Source organism: Orycteropus afer, unplaced genomic scaffold, assembly GCF_000298275.1.
Source record: "Orycteropus afer afer isolate SDZICR_OR568_19922 unplaced genomic scaffold, OryAfe1.0 scaffold00293, whole genome shotgun sequence".
In the NCBI taxonomy this organism is placed as follows: domain Eukaryota; kingdom Metazoa; phylum Chordata; class Mammalia; order Tubulidentata; family Orycteropodidae; genus Orycteropus; species Orycteropus afer.
In genome coordinates this window covers 2,978,638-2,997,111 of record NW_006921880.1, presented here as the reverse complement: position 1 = coordinate 2,997,111, position 18,474 = coordinate 2,978,638, and the positions used below count along the sequence as shown (strand labels likewise).

Sequence of the window (18,474 nt, the reverse complement as noted above, 5' to 3'; positions counted from 1 at the left end):
CTCTCATGGAGATCCTGCTTGATTCTACTCTGACAGCCCCTTCTGTGTGGCCTGGCTTTGGGCTCAACTCTCTCCTAGGGCTTCTCAGAGAAGCATAGCAGAGGCAATTTATAGCAGGCATTAGAGATCACCCTTATATTTCCTAATGCTGCCCCTCTCCAACCTGGAGCACTATGTAGGGCAGACTGCATCACTTGCTTGACAACATGGGGCGTGAGATGAGATACAGTTGCTTTGTGTTTCTTGGTTCTTGCCTCCTCCTCTCCATTTACTTATTGTCTGGAGACACTGTGGTGTGGAGGTTAAGCCTGTGGGCTCTGTAGTCAGACAGACCACAGTGGACTCTCAGTTCTCCACTGCTCTTCGTGATCCTAGGTGAATAGTGAATTATTTTGTTTCCCTCTCTCTCCGTTTTCTTATCTGTAAAACAGAGGAAAATAGTGCGCCCATTTGATGTGAGGAAAGAATGAAAAAACATGGCAAGTGTCTACACACGTGTCTGGCACATGGTTGTATGTCAGCAGGCATTCGGATAAACCACAGCGTTATTGCTTCTCTCCGATAAAGCTCTCCCATACTTTCTTATTAATGCTATTTTTCATTTTGCCTTTGTTGTTATTTTTAGCACTTTCATTATACTTGCTCATCATGGCTTACAGCTTGGCCTTGAGGAATAAATAGAATCTAAATTCTTCAAGGGCTCAGGAGAGTAGTGAAGAGTACAGCTGTAGGAAGGAATGAATATCTGATGTCAAATCATGGGCATCTGTTTGCCCCCAAAACCAAAAACTCTACTTGCTTTTGCCAGCACACAGAAGTGAGTAGAGTTACTGAACAGGAATTAGGATGGGTCTGGAAGAGCATCCGAGTGGTGGCCTCCAGTGCATTGGGAGGGCGAGGGTGCTGAGGGACAGGTAAGATGACTGGGCACTAGCTGACACAGATCATTGCAAAGGTAAATCTTGATGTCAGGGATATCGTAAGTTAGTGGCCACCAGACATTAGCTGCTAAAGATTTAGATATTTTTGGAGGATTGGAGGCCAAGACAACTGGAGAAAGGTCTGTTCTGTGGTTTTGATGGGCCCCTGTTCTTGTTGGAAAGATGTGATAGCATTTATCACAAAGTAAGAGATAATGACTGAAGTACATGAGTCCTCCCCACCCCCATCCTAGGGCTTTTTGGATAAAGGAAAGCCAGATCCTTTCTTACTTTCCCAGTCTTAGAACATCTGTCAGACTTATCTGTAGCTTCCTGCTTTCCAGTGATGTGAAACCGGTTCCAGGAAGTTTCTCGTGCCCGGCAGCAGGTTTACCCGGGCACCGGAGCCCTCTGACCTCTGACTGGAGACACTTTAGCACTGTGGCTTTCTGGCTTGCAGATGATGACCACTGGATCATCGACACAGACTATGACACGTATGCCGTGCAATACTCCTGCCGCCTTCTGAACCTCGACGGCACCTGTGCCGACAGCTACTCCTTCGTGTTTGCCCGGGACCCCCATGGGCTGCCCCCAGAAGTGCAGAGAATCGTGAGGCAGAGGCAGGAGGAGCTGTGCCTGAGCAGGCAGTACAGGATGATCATTCACAATGGTGAGTGGGCACGGAACGGGCGCGGGACAAGCTCGCCCGGGGGGCAGCCAGCAGTGAGGTGGGACCTGCCTGCCAGCAAAACCTATTTCATCTGCATCCAGGAGGGAACAAGGCATCTTGGGATTCCCTGGCCTGAGCTCAAATCTCAGCCCATCATGACCCTTCTCCTAGGGTGGATGCAGAGGGAATGGAGGGAGGCCTTTTTCCAGAACTCTGGCATTTGTTTAAGTAGAACTGCAGGGGACATTTTCCCTTTGTCCTATTCCTTTTATTACAACCAGTCTGTGGTCCCACAATTATGCCTGTGGCTGTATGCTTCAACCAGCCGTTTTGACTGAACTCATATCATTTGGGGAGTCCTTGGGTGGTACAAACTTTTAACATGCTCTGTGCTAACAGCAAGGTTGAAGGCTCAAGTGTACCCAGAGGTGCCTTGGAAGAAAGGCCTGGTGACCTACTTCTGAAAAGCCAGCCATTGAAAACCCCACGGAGCACAGTTCTACTGGGACACACATGGGGTTGCCATGAGTCAGGATCGACTCAATGGCAACTGTAACTGGTAAATTGTTTGCGGATCAAGTGGCCCCAGCAAAGAGCTGGGCAGCAAATGTGGCCATTGATGTCAAAACGAAAACAAATACTAAATTGAATAGAAATACCAACAAAGCAAGTTCAGAAAAGAATGATTTCAAGAAGCTTTCTTTTTCTGTATGAAACTGCATAACCACTTTCTTTTTCTTTTTCATTGAACTGACTTGCTGGTTTTCTTCCTTTACATTTTTTGCGGTCACCATAAGTTGGCATTGACTTGACAGTAGTGGTGTTTTGTTTTTTTTTCCAGTAACATAGGCTCTTTTATAGATAATACCCTTGTCTTTTCTTGATTTAAAAACCAGAAATATTATGGATGAGGTTATGCAATCTCTTTTGAATTGACACTCACACACTCCTGTGGAAAACTGGGTTTCAGAATTCACCTAGGGTAATGTTCAAATGTAGTGAAAAGAGAACAACACTGAAATTTTCTGCTGTTCGTCTAACTAGTTGATTCACACTACACAAAACAGGTATTTGTAATATGAACCACACCAAAAAAGTTATTTAAGTAACTTTATGAGGAGCTCTGGTGGTGTAGAGGTTAAAGTATTTGGCTGCTAACTGAAAGATCAGCAGTTCGAACCTACAAGCTGCTCTGCAGGAGAAAGATGAGGCAGTTTGCTTTCATAAAGATTTATAGTCTTGGAAACCCTATGGGGCAGTTCTACTCTGTCCTATAGGGTCATATGAGTCAGAATCGACTCAATGGCATTGGGCTTGGTTTTGCCTTTGGTTTGATGCTTCATGCTGAGGGCAGATGAATATAGGGCAGGTAAGTGCACCTTTCTACGTACTCTCTTGTTTAAGCCTCAGAAACATTTGTGGTGTTGTTGTTGTTATGTGCCATTGAGTCGGACCCAACTCATGGCGACCCCTCCTTGGGTTTCCGAGGCAGTATCACTACGGAAATAGATTGCCTCATCGTCCTTCCGAGGAGTGGCTGGTGGGTTTGAACCGCCAGCCCTGTGATTAGCAGTCAAGTGCCTTAGGCATCTGTAAGTAGATAATATTATGATCCACACCCTACAAGGGAGGAAATAGACTAAGAAAGTTGCCTGAGATCTTCAATAGGTAGCTGAGTTGTATACAAACCTAAGTCTTTGCAATTCTCAACTCCTTTGTGATACCACCTGGTGACACATGGCATGGGACAAGGTGAACAACCTATAAAACAATCAACAGTGTGGCCAAGATCTTGGCCCCTCTCTTCCTGAAACGGAAAAGTGCTCTCACTTGAAATGCACTGAGGCAAAAAAAAAAAAAAAAACCCATAAATATTTCATTAAGATGGTACTTCATACAGCTGACCATAGTCTCCCAGTCCCAACTGCCACTACCAGAAATTCAGAGGATTTCAGTTAACAGCCTTGAGGCCACATCTAATTTCTGGAAATGGAATCCATCATGACCTTATAAGAAGCATCTGACTGAAGCTGAGTTCTAAGGACATCATGATATTCATTACCTACAGTGAGCTGTAGGCCCGTCTTTCTGTCACTAATGGCTTTTTCCCCTATGTTTCAGGTTACTGTGACGGCAAATCAGAAAGACACGTTTTGTAGCCACATCATGGATGTAAAGTTCCATTTGAAAACTTTCCATCAACTGTCATTCAGTCTTCAACTCTATTTATCTTTGGATCTTAGTTTAAACGTCCCTCTCTTTCCTCATCTTTCCTCAGTAAATACAAAACCCTTGGGACATATAAAAATACATGTGGGGAAAAGTGAATCCATTTGTGGCCAAATGTGTATCTTTTACTGGAGTTTTTTGAGGAATAATTGGAGGCCTAGGTTCCAGACTTTGATTTATTAAAATAGTCACATGTTTCCTATGACTTGAGTTTTTATTTGTGTTCCTGTCTGTATCAAGGTAAGAAGTCCTGCAAATGGTCGAGTGGGGGCACATTTGTATATAAGAAAGCTGTTCTTCTTTCAAGGCATTTCATAACCTTTGGCCTGTTCTATGTTCTGATCTGTTCTAATCTCCATTATTAATGACTGTGGCTACTCTCAACTTCCTGAAAAAGGGCCTTTATTCAGGAACCCAGGAAGGCACTAACCACCAGTCTGGCTAAGGCACCAAGGCCAAAAGAGGAAGTGAATGCAGGCCACGCCAGTGGGCCTGAGGCCTCAGCCCCAGGCCTGTAAGGTGGGCAGGACTGCAGTGGGCTCATCCAGATAGATTTATAGGAAGAAAGGTGAAGCTGAGACACATGGGTCAGGGCAAGCTCTGAGAAATACCCCCAAGCCCCTTATGGTCTCTAGCACTTAGCTCACATCTTACTATTTTAGCTGTAGCTTAGAGTCAAAGAAGGAGAGGCCTTTGACTTCCCTGAGGGAAGAAGGAGGGGTTGGATACCTGGAAGCCAAAGCTGTGGGAAAGATCACAGCGCCCCCTCTACCTGGACTGTGCAGAGAAGGCCATAGGCAGGGGTGGAAGTAGCCTGGACTGGGATAGGATAACAATGTCCCACCCCATCTGCAGCCCCTGTGAACATTAGTAGGTGCTTAAAAACCAAACCAAACTCACTGCGGTTGAGTCAGTTCAACTCACAGAGACCCCTCCTTGGGTTTCCGAGGCAGTATCTCTACAGAGGTAGATTGCCCAGTCTTCCTCGTGTGGAGTGGCTGGTGGGTTTGAACCGCCAGCCTTCCGGTTAGCAGTCAAATGTCTTAGGCACTACACTACCAGAGCTCCTTAGTAGGTGCTTGGGTGATGCAAATGGTTCATCCTTGACTACTAACCTAAAGGTTGGGAGTTGGAGTCCAACTAGCAGTGCTATGAAAGAAAGGCATGACAGTCTTCCATGAAGATCACAGCCAAGGAAACCCTATGGAGGACTCCCACTCTGTGACACACGGCGTCACCATGAGTTGGAGTTGAGTCAACAGCAAGAGGTTTGGCTTTATCTGTGGGAAAAGAAGGACACGAGTATATAAGCACATGCAAAGCTATTTGCCTTAGTTTCCCATAAGTTCCCAAGAGCCTCAGTTTGTCTCCTGAGTTCCCCGGAGCCTCAGTTTCTAATCTTGAGAAGCAAGCCTTTGGCATCAGAGAGTTCAAGTCAAATACATATATATCCAAATGAAACAACCAAAATGGGAATAATGAGTGTTGACACATTGTGAGAAAGATAACCAATATTGTTGATCATTTGTGTAGACATTGTTAAGTGGTAAGATAATTTGTTACACAGACTTTTACTGAAAACAAAATATTTCCCCCAAAAAAGTAATAAATATATGCCCAGCTCAGATATATATTAGCTTTCCTCTAATGGGGTTTGTGGCTCTTTCTTTAAAAAAAAAAACAAAAAAAAAAACTACTTTAATTGTTCATTAGAAATTCCTCAAGCACTCATCCACTCTTGACATCTATAAATAACCCTGAGGCCTTACAAATCCAGGGGGCCTAGAGTGGCTGTCACTTTTCAAACAAGAAATCTGGGGCCTGGGTCAGTTCCAAGCCTCACTTAAAAAACCAGGAAGGCTTTATATGTAGATGTGATTGCTGAGCATTTATAAATAAAACTTTATTAAAGTTAATTATATTACAAACACACTAAATAAGTTCATATTTAAAAGGAACCCACAGCAAATCCTTTTGAAAAGGAAATATAACGTTGAATGATCATCCCTCAATTTATCATTGTTGTAAATATATATTTGCAAATGTTAAATTTTCTTAAAGCAGAGTACATTTGTATGATGACCCTGAAAATTAGCTCCCTTTGAAAACAGCTCATAGTGAGAAAACTTTGCCTAAAGAAAAAGAAATTAATTAGCTGGAAATAACAGATAAATCATTTCTTCTTACAGATGTGTCTGTAAAAATGGCTCCCTTTTCTGTGAACAAGTAGCAGCGAATAATTTTCCTCCATTCGTTCCTAAATAGTGACATGTTATAGAGAATGGGGTTTAGGGCTGAATTGGCAAACGTGAAGGCCACCACCCAGAAGAAGAGGGACGGCCAGATGACGAGGTCTTGCTGGAAGTTCTGGATCAGGATGAGGAGGATGGTGATGATGATGGGGCTCCACATGATGAAGAAGGAGATCATGAGCAGGAAGAGGGTGCGGAAGAGCCGGAAGTCCTGCTGGGACACGCGGATCTGGTGGCTCTCGGAGTATGCCAGGCTCATCGTGAGCCGCCTCCTGGACGCCTTCGTGATCTGCGGGAAAGTGAAGCAATCCAGAGCTACAGCTCATGAGGGAACACTAAGGGCTTTTCTTTTAGGAGGAACAGAGGGTCCAGGAGTTGGTATCTGCAATCCTGGCTATACAGAGGCTCTCTGGCTTTGAAACTTTGTGGGGAGTGAACTCATTGCCAGACGCCTGGTACACTGCTCACACTCGGGGTGCTGAAAAAAACATGGCACCTGACTGGCCTCCAGGAGCTCTGGTGGTGCACAGTCAAATCACTGGGCTGCCAACCAAAAGGTTGGTGGGTCGAACCCACTAGCCACTCTGTGGGAGAAAGGCCTTAAAGGTTTTACAGCCTTGGAAATGCTATGAGGCAGTTTTGCTCTATCCTATGGGGTCACTATGAGTAGGAGGAATTCACTCGAAGGCAGTGGGTTTGGTTTTTGTTGGCTGGCATCCTGAGAGATCAGCAGAAAATAATCCACACCGGGAACAAAGGTGATGCGGGGAAGTGAAAAGTCTGAGATGGGTGGTCTACAAAAGAAGGACATGTGAACAGAAGCACATCTTTCCTGTTGCTCCTTCTTTAAAAATCAATTGTATAAAAGTAGTATGTGCTCAAGATACAAACTCAAACAATATACTGAAGGGAATCAAATGAAACATTTAAGGCATCTAACCTCCTACATCCTCCATTTCAACACCCTAGAGGTGACCAACTAGACAGTTTTCTGTATGACCTTCTGAAAATGCTCTACATTCCACGTGCATACCTGGCTATGGCATCATAGCTGTCTGTATTTTTGCTTTGTACACAAATAGGATCATACCATGCATCTTGCTTTGAAGCTTCTTTCTTTTTTACTTAACAGTATACCTTGACTGGCTGGGTGAATCTCACCCATCCTGGTCCTGTCTTTTTGCCTAGTTTAAATTGTCCATTAGGCACTGTCTGAGGGAGAAGGCCTGGTTGTCAGCTTTCACCCTTCACCTTCCCCAGTGCCAAAGTGGTGGTGGTGAGAAGGAAACTGGATGAGTGGGGGTGGGAGGGCTGGCGAGGGGTGAGAGGGTGGCAGGTAACTTGTACAGTGAGGCAGCCGGGGCCTGTCTGGTGCACAGCTCACCTGGTGTGTAATGGAGAATGGTACCTGTTGGCCTGACATGCTTTATTCCATCCTGTTACTGCTTAGCCCAGGTAAAGACCCGATTCAGACTGTCTGATCATACGAGTGGGCCCTTGTTAACTCCCACTTCCTTAGTCTGGCCATGTGTCCTTCCGCTTTTTCTGGCCGCTGAACGGGTGCTTGTGTAGTCTGGAGACAAAATGTCTTAGGAATGTCATTGTGAGCTCTGTGCTTGCCTTCCTTGGCCCATTCCCCTTAGATTCCTGAATCTCAAGAGGGGAAGTAATTAGAAGGTAATTGGCATCACTCATAATTTGCACCAATGTAACTCCAAGACCAGCTTGGCTTCAGATACTCTCCTTGGAATATTTCTAACTAGCTAACTGAAGGGCAGGAGTCCCTGAGGGGTGCAAATGGTTAGCTCACTCAGCTGCTAACCAAAAGATTGGAGGTTCAAGTCCACCCAGAGTCATCTTAGAAGGGGCTGGTGACATAATTAAAGAAAAAAAAAAACAGCCACAGAAAATCTACCCTGACACACATGGGGTGGCCATGAGTCAGAACTCATTTGATGGCAACTGGTTTAACTGAAAGATAGCCATTTACTTGGTTTATGATTAAATGGATTAAATTGGAGCTCTGGTAGCACAGTGCCTAAGGCACTTGACTGCTAACCAGAAGGCTGGTGGTTCAAACCCACCAGCCACTCCTCGGAAGGAAGATGGTGCAATCTACTTTCATAGTGGTACTGCCTCGGAAACCCAAGGAGGGGCCGCTATGAGTTGGATCCGACTCGATGGAACATAACAACAACAACAACAATACGATTAAATGCAATTGCTTGCTTGCTTCTGTGCAGTTGAGGTCCACCTCCTGGTGATGGAGATGAGGCAACAGATGCTGAATGAACAAGCCCCCCTCCCCGCCTGCTCCCAACAACAACAAGAATAAAAACACTAGTCAGGACAGCTGAGCTTCACTGACCCCTCCCTGTGTGTCTTATAAGTTGTTGCATTTCATCCTCATCAACTACTTTTGAGTGTGTGCTACTATTACTCCTATTTCACATAGGAAGAAATTGACTTGTTCAAGGTCATTCCACTAATAACAAATGGTCAAAGCTCCCATCTGTAGAAATCAAGTTCAGTTGAGCTAAAGATTAACCAAAACTAAAAACCAAACCCACTGCCATAGAATCTATTCCAATTCATAGTCCACCTAATAGATTCCGACCCATAGCAACCCCCATTGGTTTTCCAAGGCAGTAAATCTTTACAGAAGCAGATTGCCCCATCTTCCTTCCACAGAGCAGCTGGTGGGTTTGAACTGCCAGCCTGGTTAGCAGTCAAATGCCTTAGGCACTACACCACCAGAGCTGCTTAGTGATTAACTGTCTTCAGGGTAAAAGGCTCCAAAGGTGTTGCCAGACTAGTCATTCCTCCCATCTACTGCATGCTTTGCAGGCTGAGAGATACTTAGGAGGCATAACCCACTATCTTGGGCTCATAAGCTGGTGGTAGTATGGTACATCCAAGTCTGGAAGTGCTGCGTAGAATGAAATTTAGAACTTATGTTCAGGTGAAAACTGTTGTTATGGATTGAATTATGTCCCCAAAAAGTTATGCTGAAGTCCTAACTCCTGGCACCTGTGAACATGCCCTAATTTGGAAATAAGATCTTCAAAGATGATTCAATTAATATGAGGTCAAACTAGAGTAAATTGGGTCCTAATACAATCTGAGTTGTATTCTTATTAAAGAGAAGAGGCAAGCAAGACACACAGGAGGGAAGATGTCATGTGACTACAAAGGCTGGCATGGAGTTATGCTGCAGCTACAAGCCCAGGAATGTCTGGAGCTACCAGAGACCAGGAGAGAAAGAAAGGATCTTGTAGAGCCTTTCGAGAGAACTTGGGCCTGCAAGTACCTGAATTTGGCCCTCTAGCTCTGGTGGTATAGTGTCTAAGCCGTTTAACTGCTAACCAGAAGGTTGGCGGTTCAAACCCATCAGCCACTCCTCGGAAGGAAGAGGGGGCAATCTACTTCCGCAAAGATTTACTGCCTCAGAAACCCAATAGAGGTTGTTATGAGTCAGAATCAACTCGATAGCAGTGAGTTTGTTTTTTTTTTTTGGTGATCCTCCAGAAAGGTGAGACAATGTTTCTGTTGTTTGCAGCCACCCACTTTGTGGTGTTTTGTGTGGCCACCCTAAGAAATTAAGAGAGCTGGTTAAGCTGAGGAGACAACATTGGCCAACAGATCTGGGAGAGGAAAGTGACCAGCTGGGTAGGGTGGCAGGTAAGTGGGCTGCAGTGGATTTGGCACTGCCCCTCAGTAGGGGCATCATCAAAGTGCAGCCTGTTGGGCATGTGAGGGCTGATTCCAACAGCACTCTCTTCCCTCTAGCTGCCCTCTTTGTTTTGCCAAGATGGATGACAATGTATCCGGAGTTCCTGGTTGAATGAATGAATTGACGGAAGCTCATATTTATTAAGCACCTACTGTGTGCCAGGCCCTCTACATGGCACTTGGATCATCTCTTTAAATTCTCCCAACATTCCTGTGATGTATGTCTGTCTTTTTTTTTTTTTTTTTTTAACTTCTTATTGTGATTTGGGTGAAAGTTTACAGAGCAAACTGGGTTTCCATTCAACCATTCATACACCTTTGGATTCATGGCATTGATTGCAATCCTCACAATGTAATAGCACTCTTCCCACTTCCTCTGTGATTTTACCATTTCCATTGGACCTTCTTTCCTATCCCTTCCTGCCTTCTCAGCTTTATCCCTGGGCAAATGCTGCCCTTTTGATCTTGTATGGTTGGTTGGTCTAAGGAGTGCATACCTCCCTGGCGTTACTGTTCACCTATGGTATATGTACTTTTATGATCCTCATTTTACAGATGAAGAAATTAAGGCTCAGAGAGGTTAAGGAACTTGCCCAACATCACCCTACTAAGGAGCTGTGGAGTTGGCCTTCAAGGATTGGCAGTCGGACTCCAGCCCACACTCTTCCATTTTGAGTCGGTCCCTTTCCACCCTCCACTACCTCTGTCAGTGGAAATCATCTGTCCAGCCTTTAACTCCAAGTCTAATGCCATGAATTCTGATAAACCTTCCTGGTTATCTCCTCCTTGGCACCCTACAACTCTTTTCTTAGTGCTTGCTGGGCACTTGCCACATAGACTGTGTGGTAGCTGTTGATGTGTTAGTTTCACACCTGGCTCCAGCAGACTGCAGATTCTTTGGGGGCTGGGACCATAAATGGGGTATCCTTGTGCCCACTGTGAGCCAGGGCTCTGGCAGGTGCCTGATAACAACTGTGACTGAACAGACAGACTAAATGGGCTGACTCATGGGCCAAGTGCATAAGTGTTTGGGTCTTTTTTTAGCACTGACAGATGCTGCCGTTTCCTTCTCTCCACAGTTCCCATAACTTGTGGGGGATAAGGAGGGAAATGGGGCCTTTGTAATCAAACATGGCTCCTCCCTTGCTCTGTGACCCAGATGGCAAGACTAATTTACAATAATAAATTTTTAAAAAACTCAGCAAACCAGTAGCTGTAGAGTCAACTCTGATTCCCGGTGGCCTCAGAGGGGTCAGAGTAGGAATGTGCTCCAGAAGGTTTTCAGTGGCTAATTTTTCAAGAGTAAGTTGCCAGGTCTTTCTTCCAAGGAAACTTTTTGTGGACTCAAACCTCCAACCTTTTGGTTAGCAGCAGGAACATTAACTATATGCAACACCAGGGACTCCAGGTAACATTTAATCAGGGCTTAGAATGTCTCCGACATTGCACTTCGTGTGCTTTTACGTTAAATTAAATGTTCAATTGACTTTTGAGAATTAACTTTAATCCTCAAAACAAGCCTACAAAGCAAGTTCTAGCATTACCACCACCCCCACCCCACCCCACCTCCGTTTTAGAGTAAGTCATGGAATGGAAGTTCTGAGAGGTGAAGTGGCTTGCTCAAGGTGTCTGTCCCCCAGGGAGGAGCTGACACTCTTCACCTCTTGCCAGAAGAACTAAGCTCCTCAGAACAAGGTCCCCAAGCCCCCACCTCAGAGTCACCACACCACTCACTAAAATGCAGATGCATAGGCCCCACCTTCAGATATTCCGAACTCTATAGTTCTCAGGGGGAACCCAGAAATCAGCATTTTAAATAAACTGCCCAGGTGACTCTTGCCCTTTAACATATGAGAACTACTAATCGAAGACAATAGGCTTGATGTGGGCTCCCACCCACTCCCACCTCTCCACTCCCAACCTCTCTACCCTTATCGTTTGAAGGAGAGTCTTTTTTTACAGAGACCTCACATCCATGTGGATTTTTGAAGACCACATTTTGAAGACTTCACACACATGCCTCTCAGTTGCTCTTGCCAGCTGTGGGAGTGACGATGAGCTCAGCTGCTGACAGGTGGATGCAGGTAGAAGATGCTTCCTAACAGAGCATGGCCTGGAGTTGGGTCGTCTGTGAGGGTTGCTGTGGTCAGTCAGCAGCTTCCCAATTAGAAACATCAGACAATAGACCTCTATCTTCCCAGAGAGTTCACTTCCCTTTCCATCACTGGCTAGCAGGCTCCAAAGGTAGGGGAATGAGGGCCAGGCCATTTCTCAGCTAAGCTCTTGATAGGCTGAGGTTTATCCTTCTTCAAGCTATGGACTTACTCAGTCAACAAATACTTATTGGATATCTACTGTGGGCTGAAGGACCTCTGGTGGCACTGTGGTTAAAGCATTGGGCTACTAACCAAAAGGTCAGTGGTTCAAACCCACGAGCTAGTCTGCAGGAGAAAAATGAAGCAGTTTGCTTCTATAAAGATTTACAGTTGTGGAAACCCTATGGGGCAGTTCTACCCAGTCCGATAGGATCATTATGAGTCAGAATCAACTCGATGGCAGTGGGTACTGTGTGCTGAACACTCTGATATGTGCTGGGCATACAGTAATGAAGAAGATGGTGGGGCAAAGAAGCCCTGCCCGCACTGTACTTCCATTCTGGAGTGTTTGTAAGAGTGAGGAGGGGAACATACACTATTAGAAAGGGTAGAAGCATCACATGTTGCTATGGCAATGGTTGCTGGGTAATAACGCAAACCACGCCTAAACAGCTAGCATTGACAGCCTGATAGAAGCCACTGGGGAGTGGCTGGGAGGCTATTTCCCTGGGAAACTGCTGATTGGAAAAAAGCCACTGGAGATGAATGGTGTCTCTGAGTCACGAGGAAAGAGGAAGCAGGGATGGCAGAAGGGAGAATGAAGTGGCTGCCCTGAGCAACCACGAAGGGCGAGGGCTGGGGGAAGAGCCCAGGTGAAGCCTCGGGAAGAGCTTTAGCTGCACAGCTGCTCTGGATCCCTCTTCAGGTCAGAACCAGCGCACAGCAGGGAATTTAGAGCATGGTTTCCCAAAGAAGGTTCCATGGAGCACCAGTCCAGAAGAGGGGCCTTGGGAAAAAAAGGTCTAGAGAGCTACTGCTGAAAAATCAGCCATTGAAAATCCTGTGAAGCACCATTCTGCTCTGACACACGTGGGGACACCTTGAGTCAGAATTGGCTTGATGGCCACTATTAACTGGTCGGAGTCAGATTCAGCAATGCTGCCTGCTCTATTCCTGTGCCGGATTCCCAGTGTTCATTAGTATAACAAAGCCTCTGAAAGTCCTACACCTAAGAAACCCATTCACTCCTTTTAACTGAGCATTTCCCAAACTAATGTGATCATGGACCCTTCCTAATACCTTCTAACATTACGTGGAGTTCTAGAAAGCACTCTAAAGAAGACTATTTAGAATAAAAGATCAAAGTGATTTGGAAGACACCTCTGAAGCCTGGAGACGGGCCTGGATTAGTGGCAGTGGTGACAGGTGAGCCTAGAGGACTGGTTGGAAAGATGCGGGGTTTTTCAGTTTTGTGCCAAGCAGCTTCACGTGTTCCCTCACTCTGTTTTGTCTCTATGGATACAGGCCTGGGATCTCTGATGGGGAGAACCAAAGGCTGACTGTGGGTTTATATGCAAAATGTTTGGAGAATGATGAACTGATATATAGAGACAGGTGGACAAGAGGACACATTCCTGAATTCATCAGTTTCTTGTTTTCTTTCTAGAGTTTTTTCCAGGTGGGACTTGGTCTGAGAAAAAAAAAAAGTGGGGGCTTGGGATTATGAGTGGAAATGTTTCTATAGAATAATTCAGTCTGCCATCACCAGGGAGCTAAGATGTGAAGCAGAAATGCAAAAAGGACAAACTAAAGCCTTCTTGCCTCTAAGGGACACAGAAGCAGAGCCACTAAGGAGAAGGTGCCAAATGCTGCCCGCCCCTTCCAGCCTGCACTACTCCTGGATCAGCTCCTTGTTCTTGCTCTGCTGCAAATCAGGGGCCCTCCTATTTATCCTCTCAAAATCTCGGCAGTTTTTTTTTTTTTTCCCCATCATGCTCTGAGAGAAGGAGCAGCCTTGCCTAACAAATAACAACTGGTGAAATTTGTCCAACACCCACTACAAACAGGCATCACACAATTGTTACACCAGTGATCTCTCTCATATGCCTTACAACAACCTTCTCCTATTGGAGTTATGATTGACATTTTGCAGATAAGAGAAATGAGGTTCAGAGTGGTTAAGTAACTTGCCCAAGACCACACAGCAAGTAAGTAGAAGATTCAGGACTCAAAGGCAGTTATTCAAATAGTCCTTTCAGATCTTCATGTCTATCTTTCATACCCTTGGTTGTTCCTCTTGTACGGCCCTCATTCATTCCTTACATTTGTGTAACATTTAACAGTTTGCAAAGTATATTCACACAAAGGCTCAGCATCACTCTACACTGGGTTCCAGGGTTTCACTACATTGAATAGCAGTGCCCTTGTCTGTGTCCTTCCTCCATCTCCTGTGTCAAAGCTCCTTCTAAGCAGAGAATGTGATTTGCTCACTCCTGGCTCATCCTCCAGCTTCCACCAGCATTTTGTACAGAGTAGACCCTTAAGAAATGCATGAAGAATTGGTGTTGGAACTGCGGAACCAGATTACCTAGGTTTATATCCTGACCCTGCCATTATGAGCTGTGTGGCCTTGGGCAAATTACTTAAGCAATCTGAGCATCAGTTTCCTCATCTATAATTCTCATAGAGATTAAATGAATTACAAAAGAGAAAAACAAATACTCAGAGAAGAAACTAGACCAGAGGACTAACAGTCTACAGGAAGTATGGGCTCATCTCCCCCTAGACCAGAAGAACTAGATGGTGCCCAGCTATCACTAATGACCACTTGATTGGGGCCACAATAGATGGATCTTGACAGAAGAGGAGAAAAATGTGGGCCAGAACTCAAATTTTTAAAAAGTCTAGACTCACTGGACTAGTCCTCACTAGAGGAGTCTCCAAGACTATCATCCTGAGATGATAAGCTCCATAAAGCTTGAACTGACACTACCCCCATGAGATCACCTTTTAGCTAAATAACAAATTGGCTCATATAATAAAAAATATTAACCATAAATCCTGTGCACCTTTTAAAAATCATCTATGTGAGATCAAATGGCCAACATTTAGTGTAAAGCAAAGATGAATCGGTAAGAGGACAAGGAAACCAGATTACTGGGAACAAAACACCCAGAATGAAATTAGAATGTTGACTCATTGTGAAAAATGTACCAATGTCACTGAACAATTAGTGTAACAGTTGTTAAGTAGGAACCTAATTTCATTGAAAATACAATAAAATATTATTTAAAAGATAAAACAGATTAAATGAGTTAGTTCCTGGTACATTGTAACTATTACATAAATATTTGTTAAATAAATTTTTAAAAATTCATTCTACATTTCTCTTCCTTTCTCACTAGCTTCTTTTGTTTTTAACTCAATGATAATAGCTAACACTTACTAGCATTTTCATATGCAAAGCCTGGTTGCTGGCACTTTACAGACCTTAACTCCAGGCCTGAGTCTACCTCAGGTAAGTCCCAGGTTGGTAGTCACTTTGAGGGTCACTAGTCACCTGGCTGGGAAGAGTCTAGGGAATACTATGGGGGTCCATCTCCCATAAGACCCAAGGTGGAGGCAGCAGCCTGGGTGGAGGTTGCCCTGGCTTTGGGTTCTGAGTAAGAATGATCCTGATTCACAAAGAAAGGGCCATAAAAGTGGCCAGACAGCAAGCAAGACCAACAGGGTACCACGTCAATATGCCTGTTTGCCAGATGACCCATAATATGCTATAAAACCAGGATTCAACAACTGTAAACCTCCTAGAGGACTTAAAGGCTGTACATTAAGCCTCCTAAAATGGGCTTACATCTAGGTACCTGCTGTCCACCTGAGCCAGCACCTTACCAGTAAATGTGCTGCCTCAAGAGGTGGGAAACAGGCTATGCATTTTTTAGGTCTTGGTACATGTTTGTTTTGAAGGTAGAGATCATTTTCTGTTTCCATAGACATTTTAAAGGCACATCCTTGGAGGTAGAGGGCAACCACTGCAAAGTAGCAAGAGAGGGTTTTTGAGCTCTGCTGGTCACACTCCATTTCTTGATCTGGGAGCTGCTTTTACGGGTATCCACAAGCATACCTGCTTTTACAGGTATCCATTTGAAAGCTGTATACATATGGTGGGTGTGCTTTTTCTCTATATAAATTCTACTTCAATAAAATTTGTAAAGTACACATTCTTCGTCACTGCAGTGTTATGATGAGCAACGAATGGACACAACCCAAAAGTCCATAAAAGAAACTATGTCACATTTGTATGTTAAAAGACCATATAGGCATTAAAAGTAATGAGGTGGAGATCTAGGAACTGATATGGAAAGATATTAAGATATAGTGTTAAAAGTTACACAGCAGACAGTATTATCTCACATCTGGAAAAAATAAACTGGGTTGAACCATGTAAATTGTTGTTATGTGCCGTCAAGTCGGACCCAACTCATAGCGACCCCTCCTTGGGTTTCCGAGGTGGTATCACTACGGAAGTAGATTGCCCCATCTTCCTTCCAAAGAGTGGCTGGTGGGTTTGAACCGCCAGCCTTCTGGTTAGCAGTCAAATGCCTTAGGCACTACACTACCTGAGCTCCATAACTATTTTAATTTGAACATGCAATTTCACATAATTCATTATATATATGTCTATAAACATACATATATGTGTTTATGTATGTATGTGTACATATAACAAAGTAAATGTGTGTTAATATATCAATAACAGGCACCATGCCCACAGTCAGGGATCTAACCTATTATATCTGTTTCTGTGCTCTTTGTTTCTGTGGGAAAATCCATTTGACTTAAGCCATTTTGAGTCTAGAAATTTTCATATACATATGTAAATTTATAAGAAAATAACTTGAGAAAGCAATCCTTCAATTATTAACAATGAGGCTAGAGAAGATTTTCAGTTTCTCTGTTACACATTTCTGCATGTCTGTTTTTATCTTAATTTTTTCTAATATGCTTATGTTCTTTTATTGATCAGAAAAAATAACATTCACAAAGATATAACTTATTTTTTTTAAATATCAAATTCACTTTGCCCACTGTTTGGATCTGGTCAGTGAACCAGAATTGGACCAGAATGGACTCTTCTGACCCTGAAATTCTAAGATTTTTACCTGAAATCCCTGAGCCCAAGTGAAGTTCAGCTGTGACCCTTGAAGAACACATACCTGTAAAATTTTGGAGTAACTTATCACAATGACCAGTCCCGGCACCAAGAAGTTCAAAGTGACAAATGAGACATCCCAAGAGATTTCTCCTGCAATGTTGGGCCAAACCAGTGTGCAAACTGGAATTTCCTAGTTACAAAAAGGAAGAGAACATCATTTAAATGCTGGCTTCTTATTTGGCCTCAGTCCTAGTTGAAGGTTACCCAACACTGTCACACCCTTGTGTTATACTGTAACACAAATGTGGTATGAACCATGCATCCCAGAATCCCTTCCACTGCCCACTGCAATCCCACTTACAAACCACTTGCTTTTGACCCTCAGAATAACCATCAAAGACAGGGTGATAATGATTACTTCGATTCTCCAGAGGAAGCAATCGGGCCTCACGGTCAAAGGCCAGTGAGCACTAGAGTCAGTCAGCTGTGGGTCTTGAGACTCCAAGTCCAGTGTTCCTCCCACTCCCCGGGCTCAGCAGCCAAAAATCTTCGAGCTTTCTCTTCCAAGCCGGGCATTTTGCAGAGGAAGAAATTAAGGCTTAGAAGGGCTTCCGAAAACACTAAAGATGTGGTCCTTTAAAATCATACAGCATTTTCCCCAAAAGAGCTAAGTGGCATCCAGGGATCTACCAAAAGCATGCATTTGGACCAACCAATGAATGCTTTGATGACATCTGCACCTTTTCCTGTTTTATTAGATGGCTCACAATGGACTGCACATCCCCAAATCTGGTCTCCCCACCCTCACCATCCATGCCTGCTCAGAACAATTTTATTAAATCTTTCTATATTTTGGTGATTGGAAAGAAACTTATGTCTCTGAAGGATCTTCTTAAGAGTGACAGTAAAGTGACCACTGCAGTGATGATCCACACAACGCTCACTTTTCCTCAGACCTCTGCCCACCATGGACTCCTTGTTCCTGTATATTAGTGGGCAACATGTATTGCCAAACATGCTGAAGAAGTAATTGGAAGAAATGCTGGACATGACTTGGTCTCTAATTCTTATACTTGTGATGGGAAAATATACAGCAACAGCAGAAAAACAGATGACCCCAAAACCGCTTCTCAAAACCCCCAAGAGGTCCCAACTCCTGCCAAAAAACCTTTGCCAAAGTGTCTGCCCAGGTAGCTACTTAACAAGATTTTGTAGCAGGAGGTGGAATGATAGGTCAAGGTATTCTCCCTACATTAGGGACAAAAAAGCAGGTCTCTAAACAAGTTGCTTAAGGAGCTCTGGTAGCATAGTGGCTAAAGCACTTGTCTGCTAACCAGAAGGCTGGCGGTTCAAACCCACCAGCCACTCCTCGGAAGGAAGGTTGGGCAATCCTACTTCCGTAGTGATACTGCCTCGG

At 44.2% G+C, this 18,474-nt stretch overlaps 2 protein-coding genes across 2 annotated transcripts in view; one reads left to right on the top strand and one right to left on the bottom strand.

The window, feature by feature from the left end:
• RBP4 (retinol binding protein 4) overlaps positions 1–3,752 on the top strand; it is a 15,860-nt gene extending 12,108 nt beyond the window's left edge. The window contains exons 4-5 of the mRNA XM_007951274.2: positions 1,381–1,593; positions 3,715–3,752. Of these exons, the coding sequence (XP_007949465.1) occupies positions 1,381–1,593; positions 3,715–3,752 (251 nt within the window). The remainder of the gene's footprint in view (positions 1–1,380; positions 1,594–3,714) is intronic.
• A 2,221-nt stretch (positions 3,753–5,973) lies between these two features.
• FFAR4 (free fatty acid receptor 4) overlaps positions 5,974–18,474 on the bottom strand; it is a 21,389-nt gene continuing 8,888 nt past the window's right edge. Inside the window, exons 2-3 of the mRNA XM_007951273.1 lie at positions 17,119–17,247; positions 5,974–6,363 (exon numbers count right to left, since the gene is read on the bottom strand). Of these exons, the coding sequence (XP_007949464.1) occupies positions 5,974–6,363; positions 17,119–17,247 (519 nt within the window). The remainder of the gene's footprint in view (positions 6,364–17,118; positions 17,248–18,474) is intronic.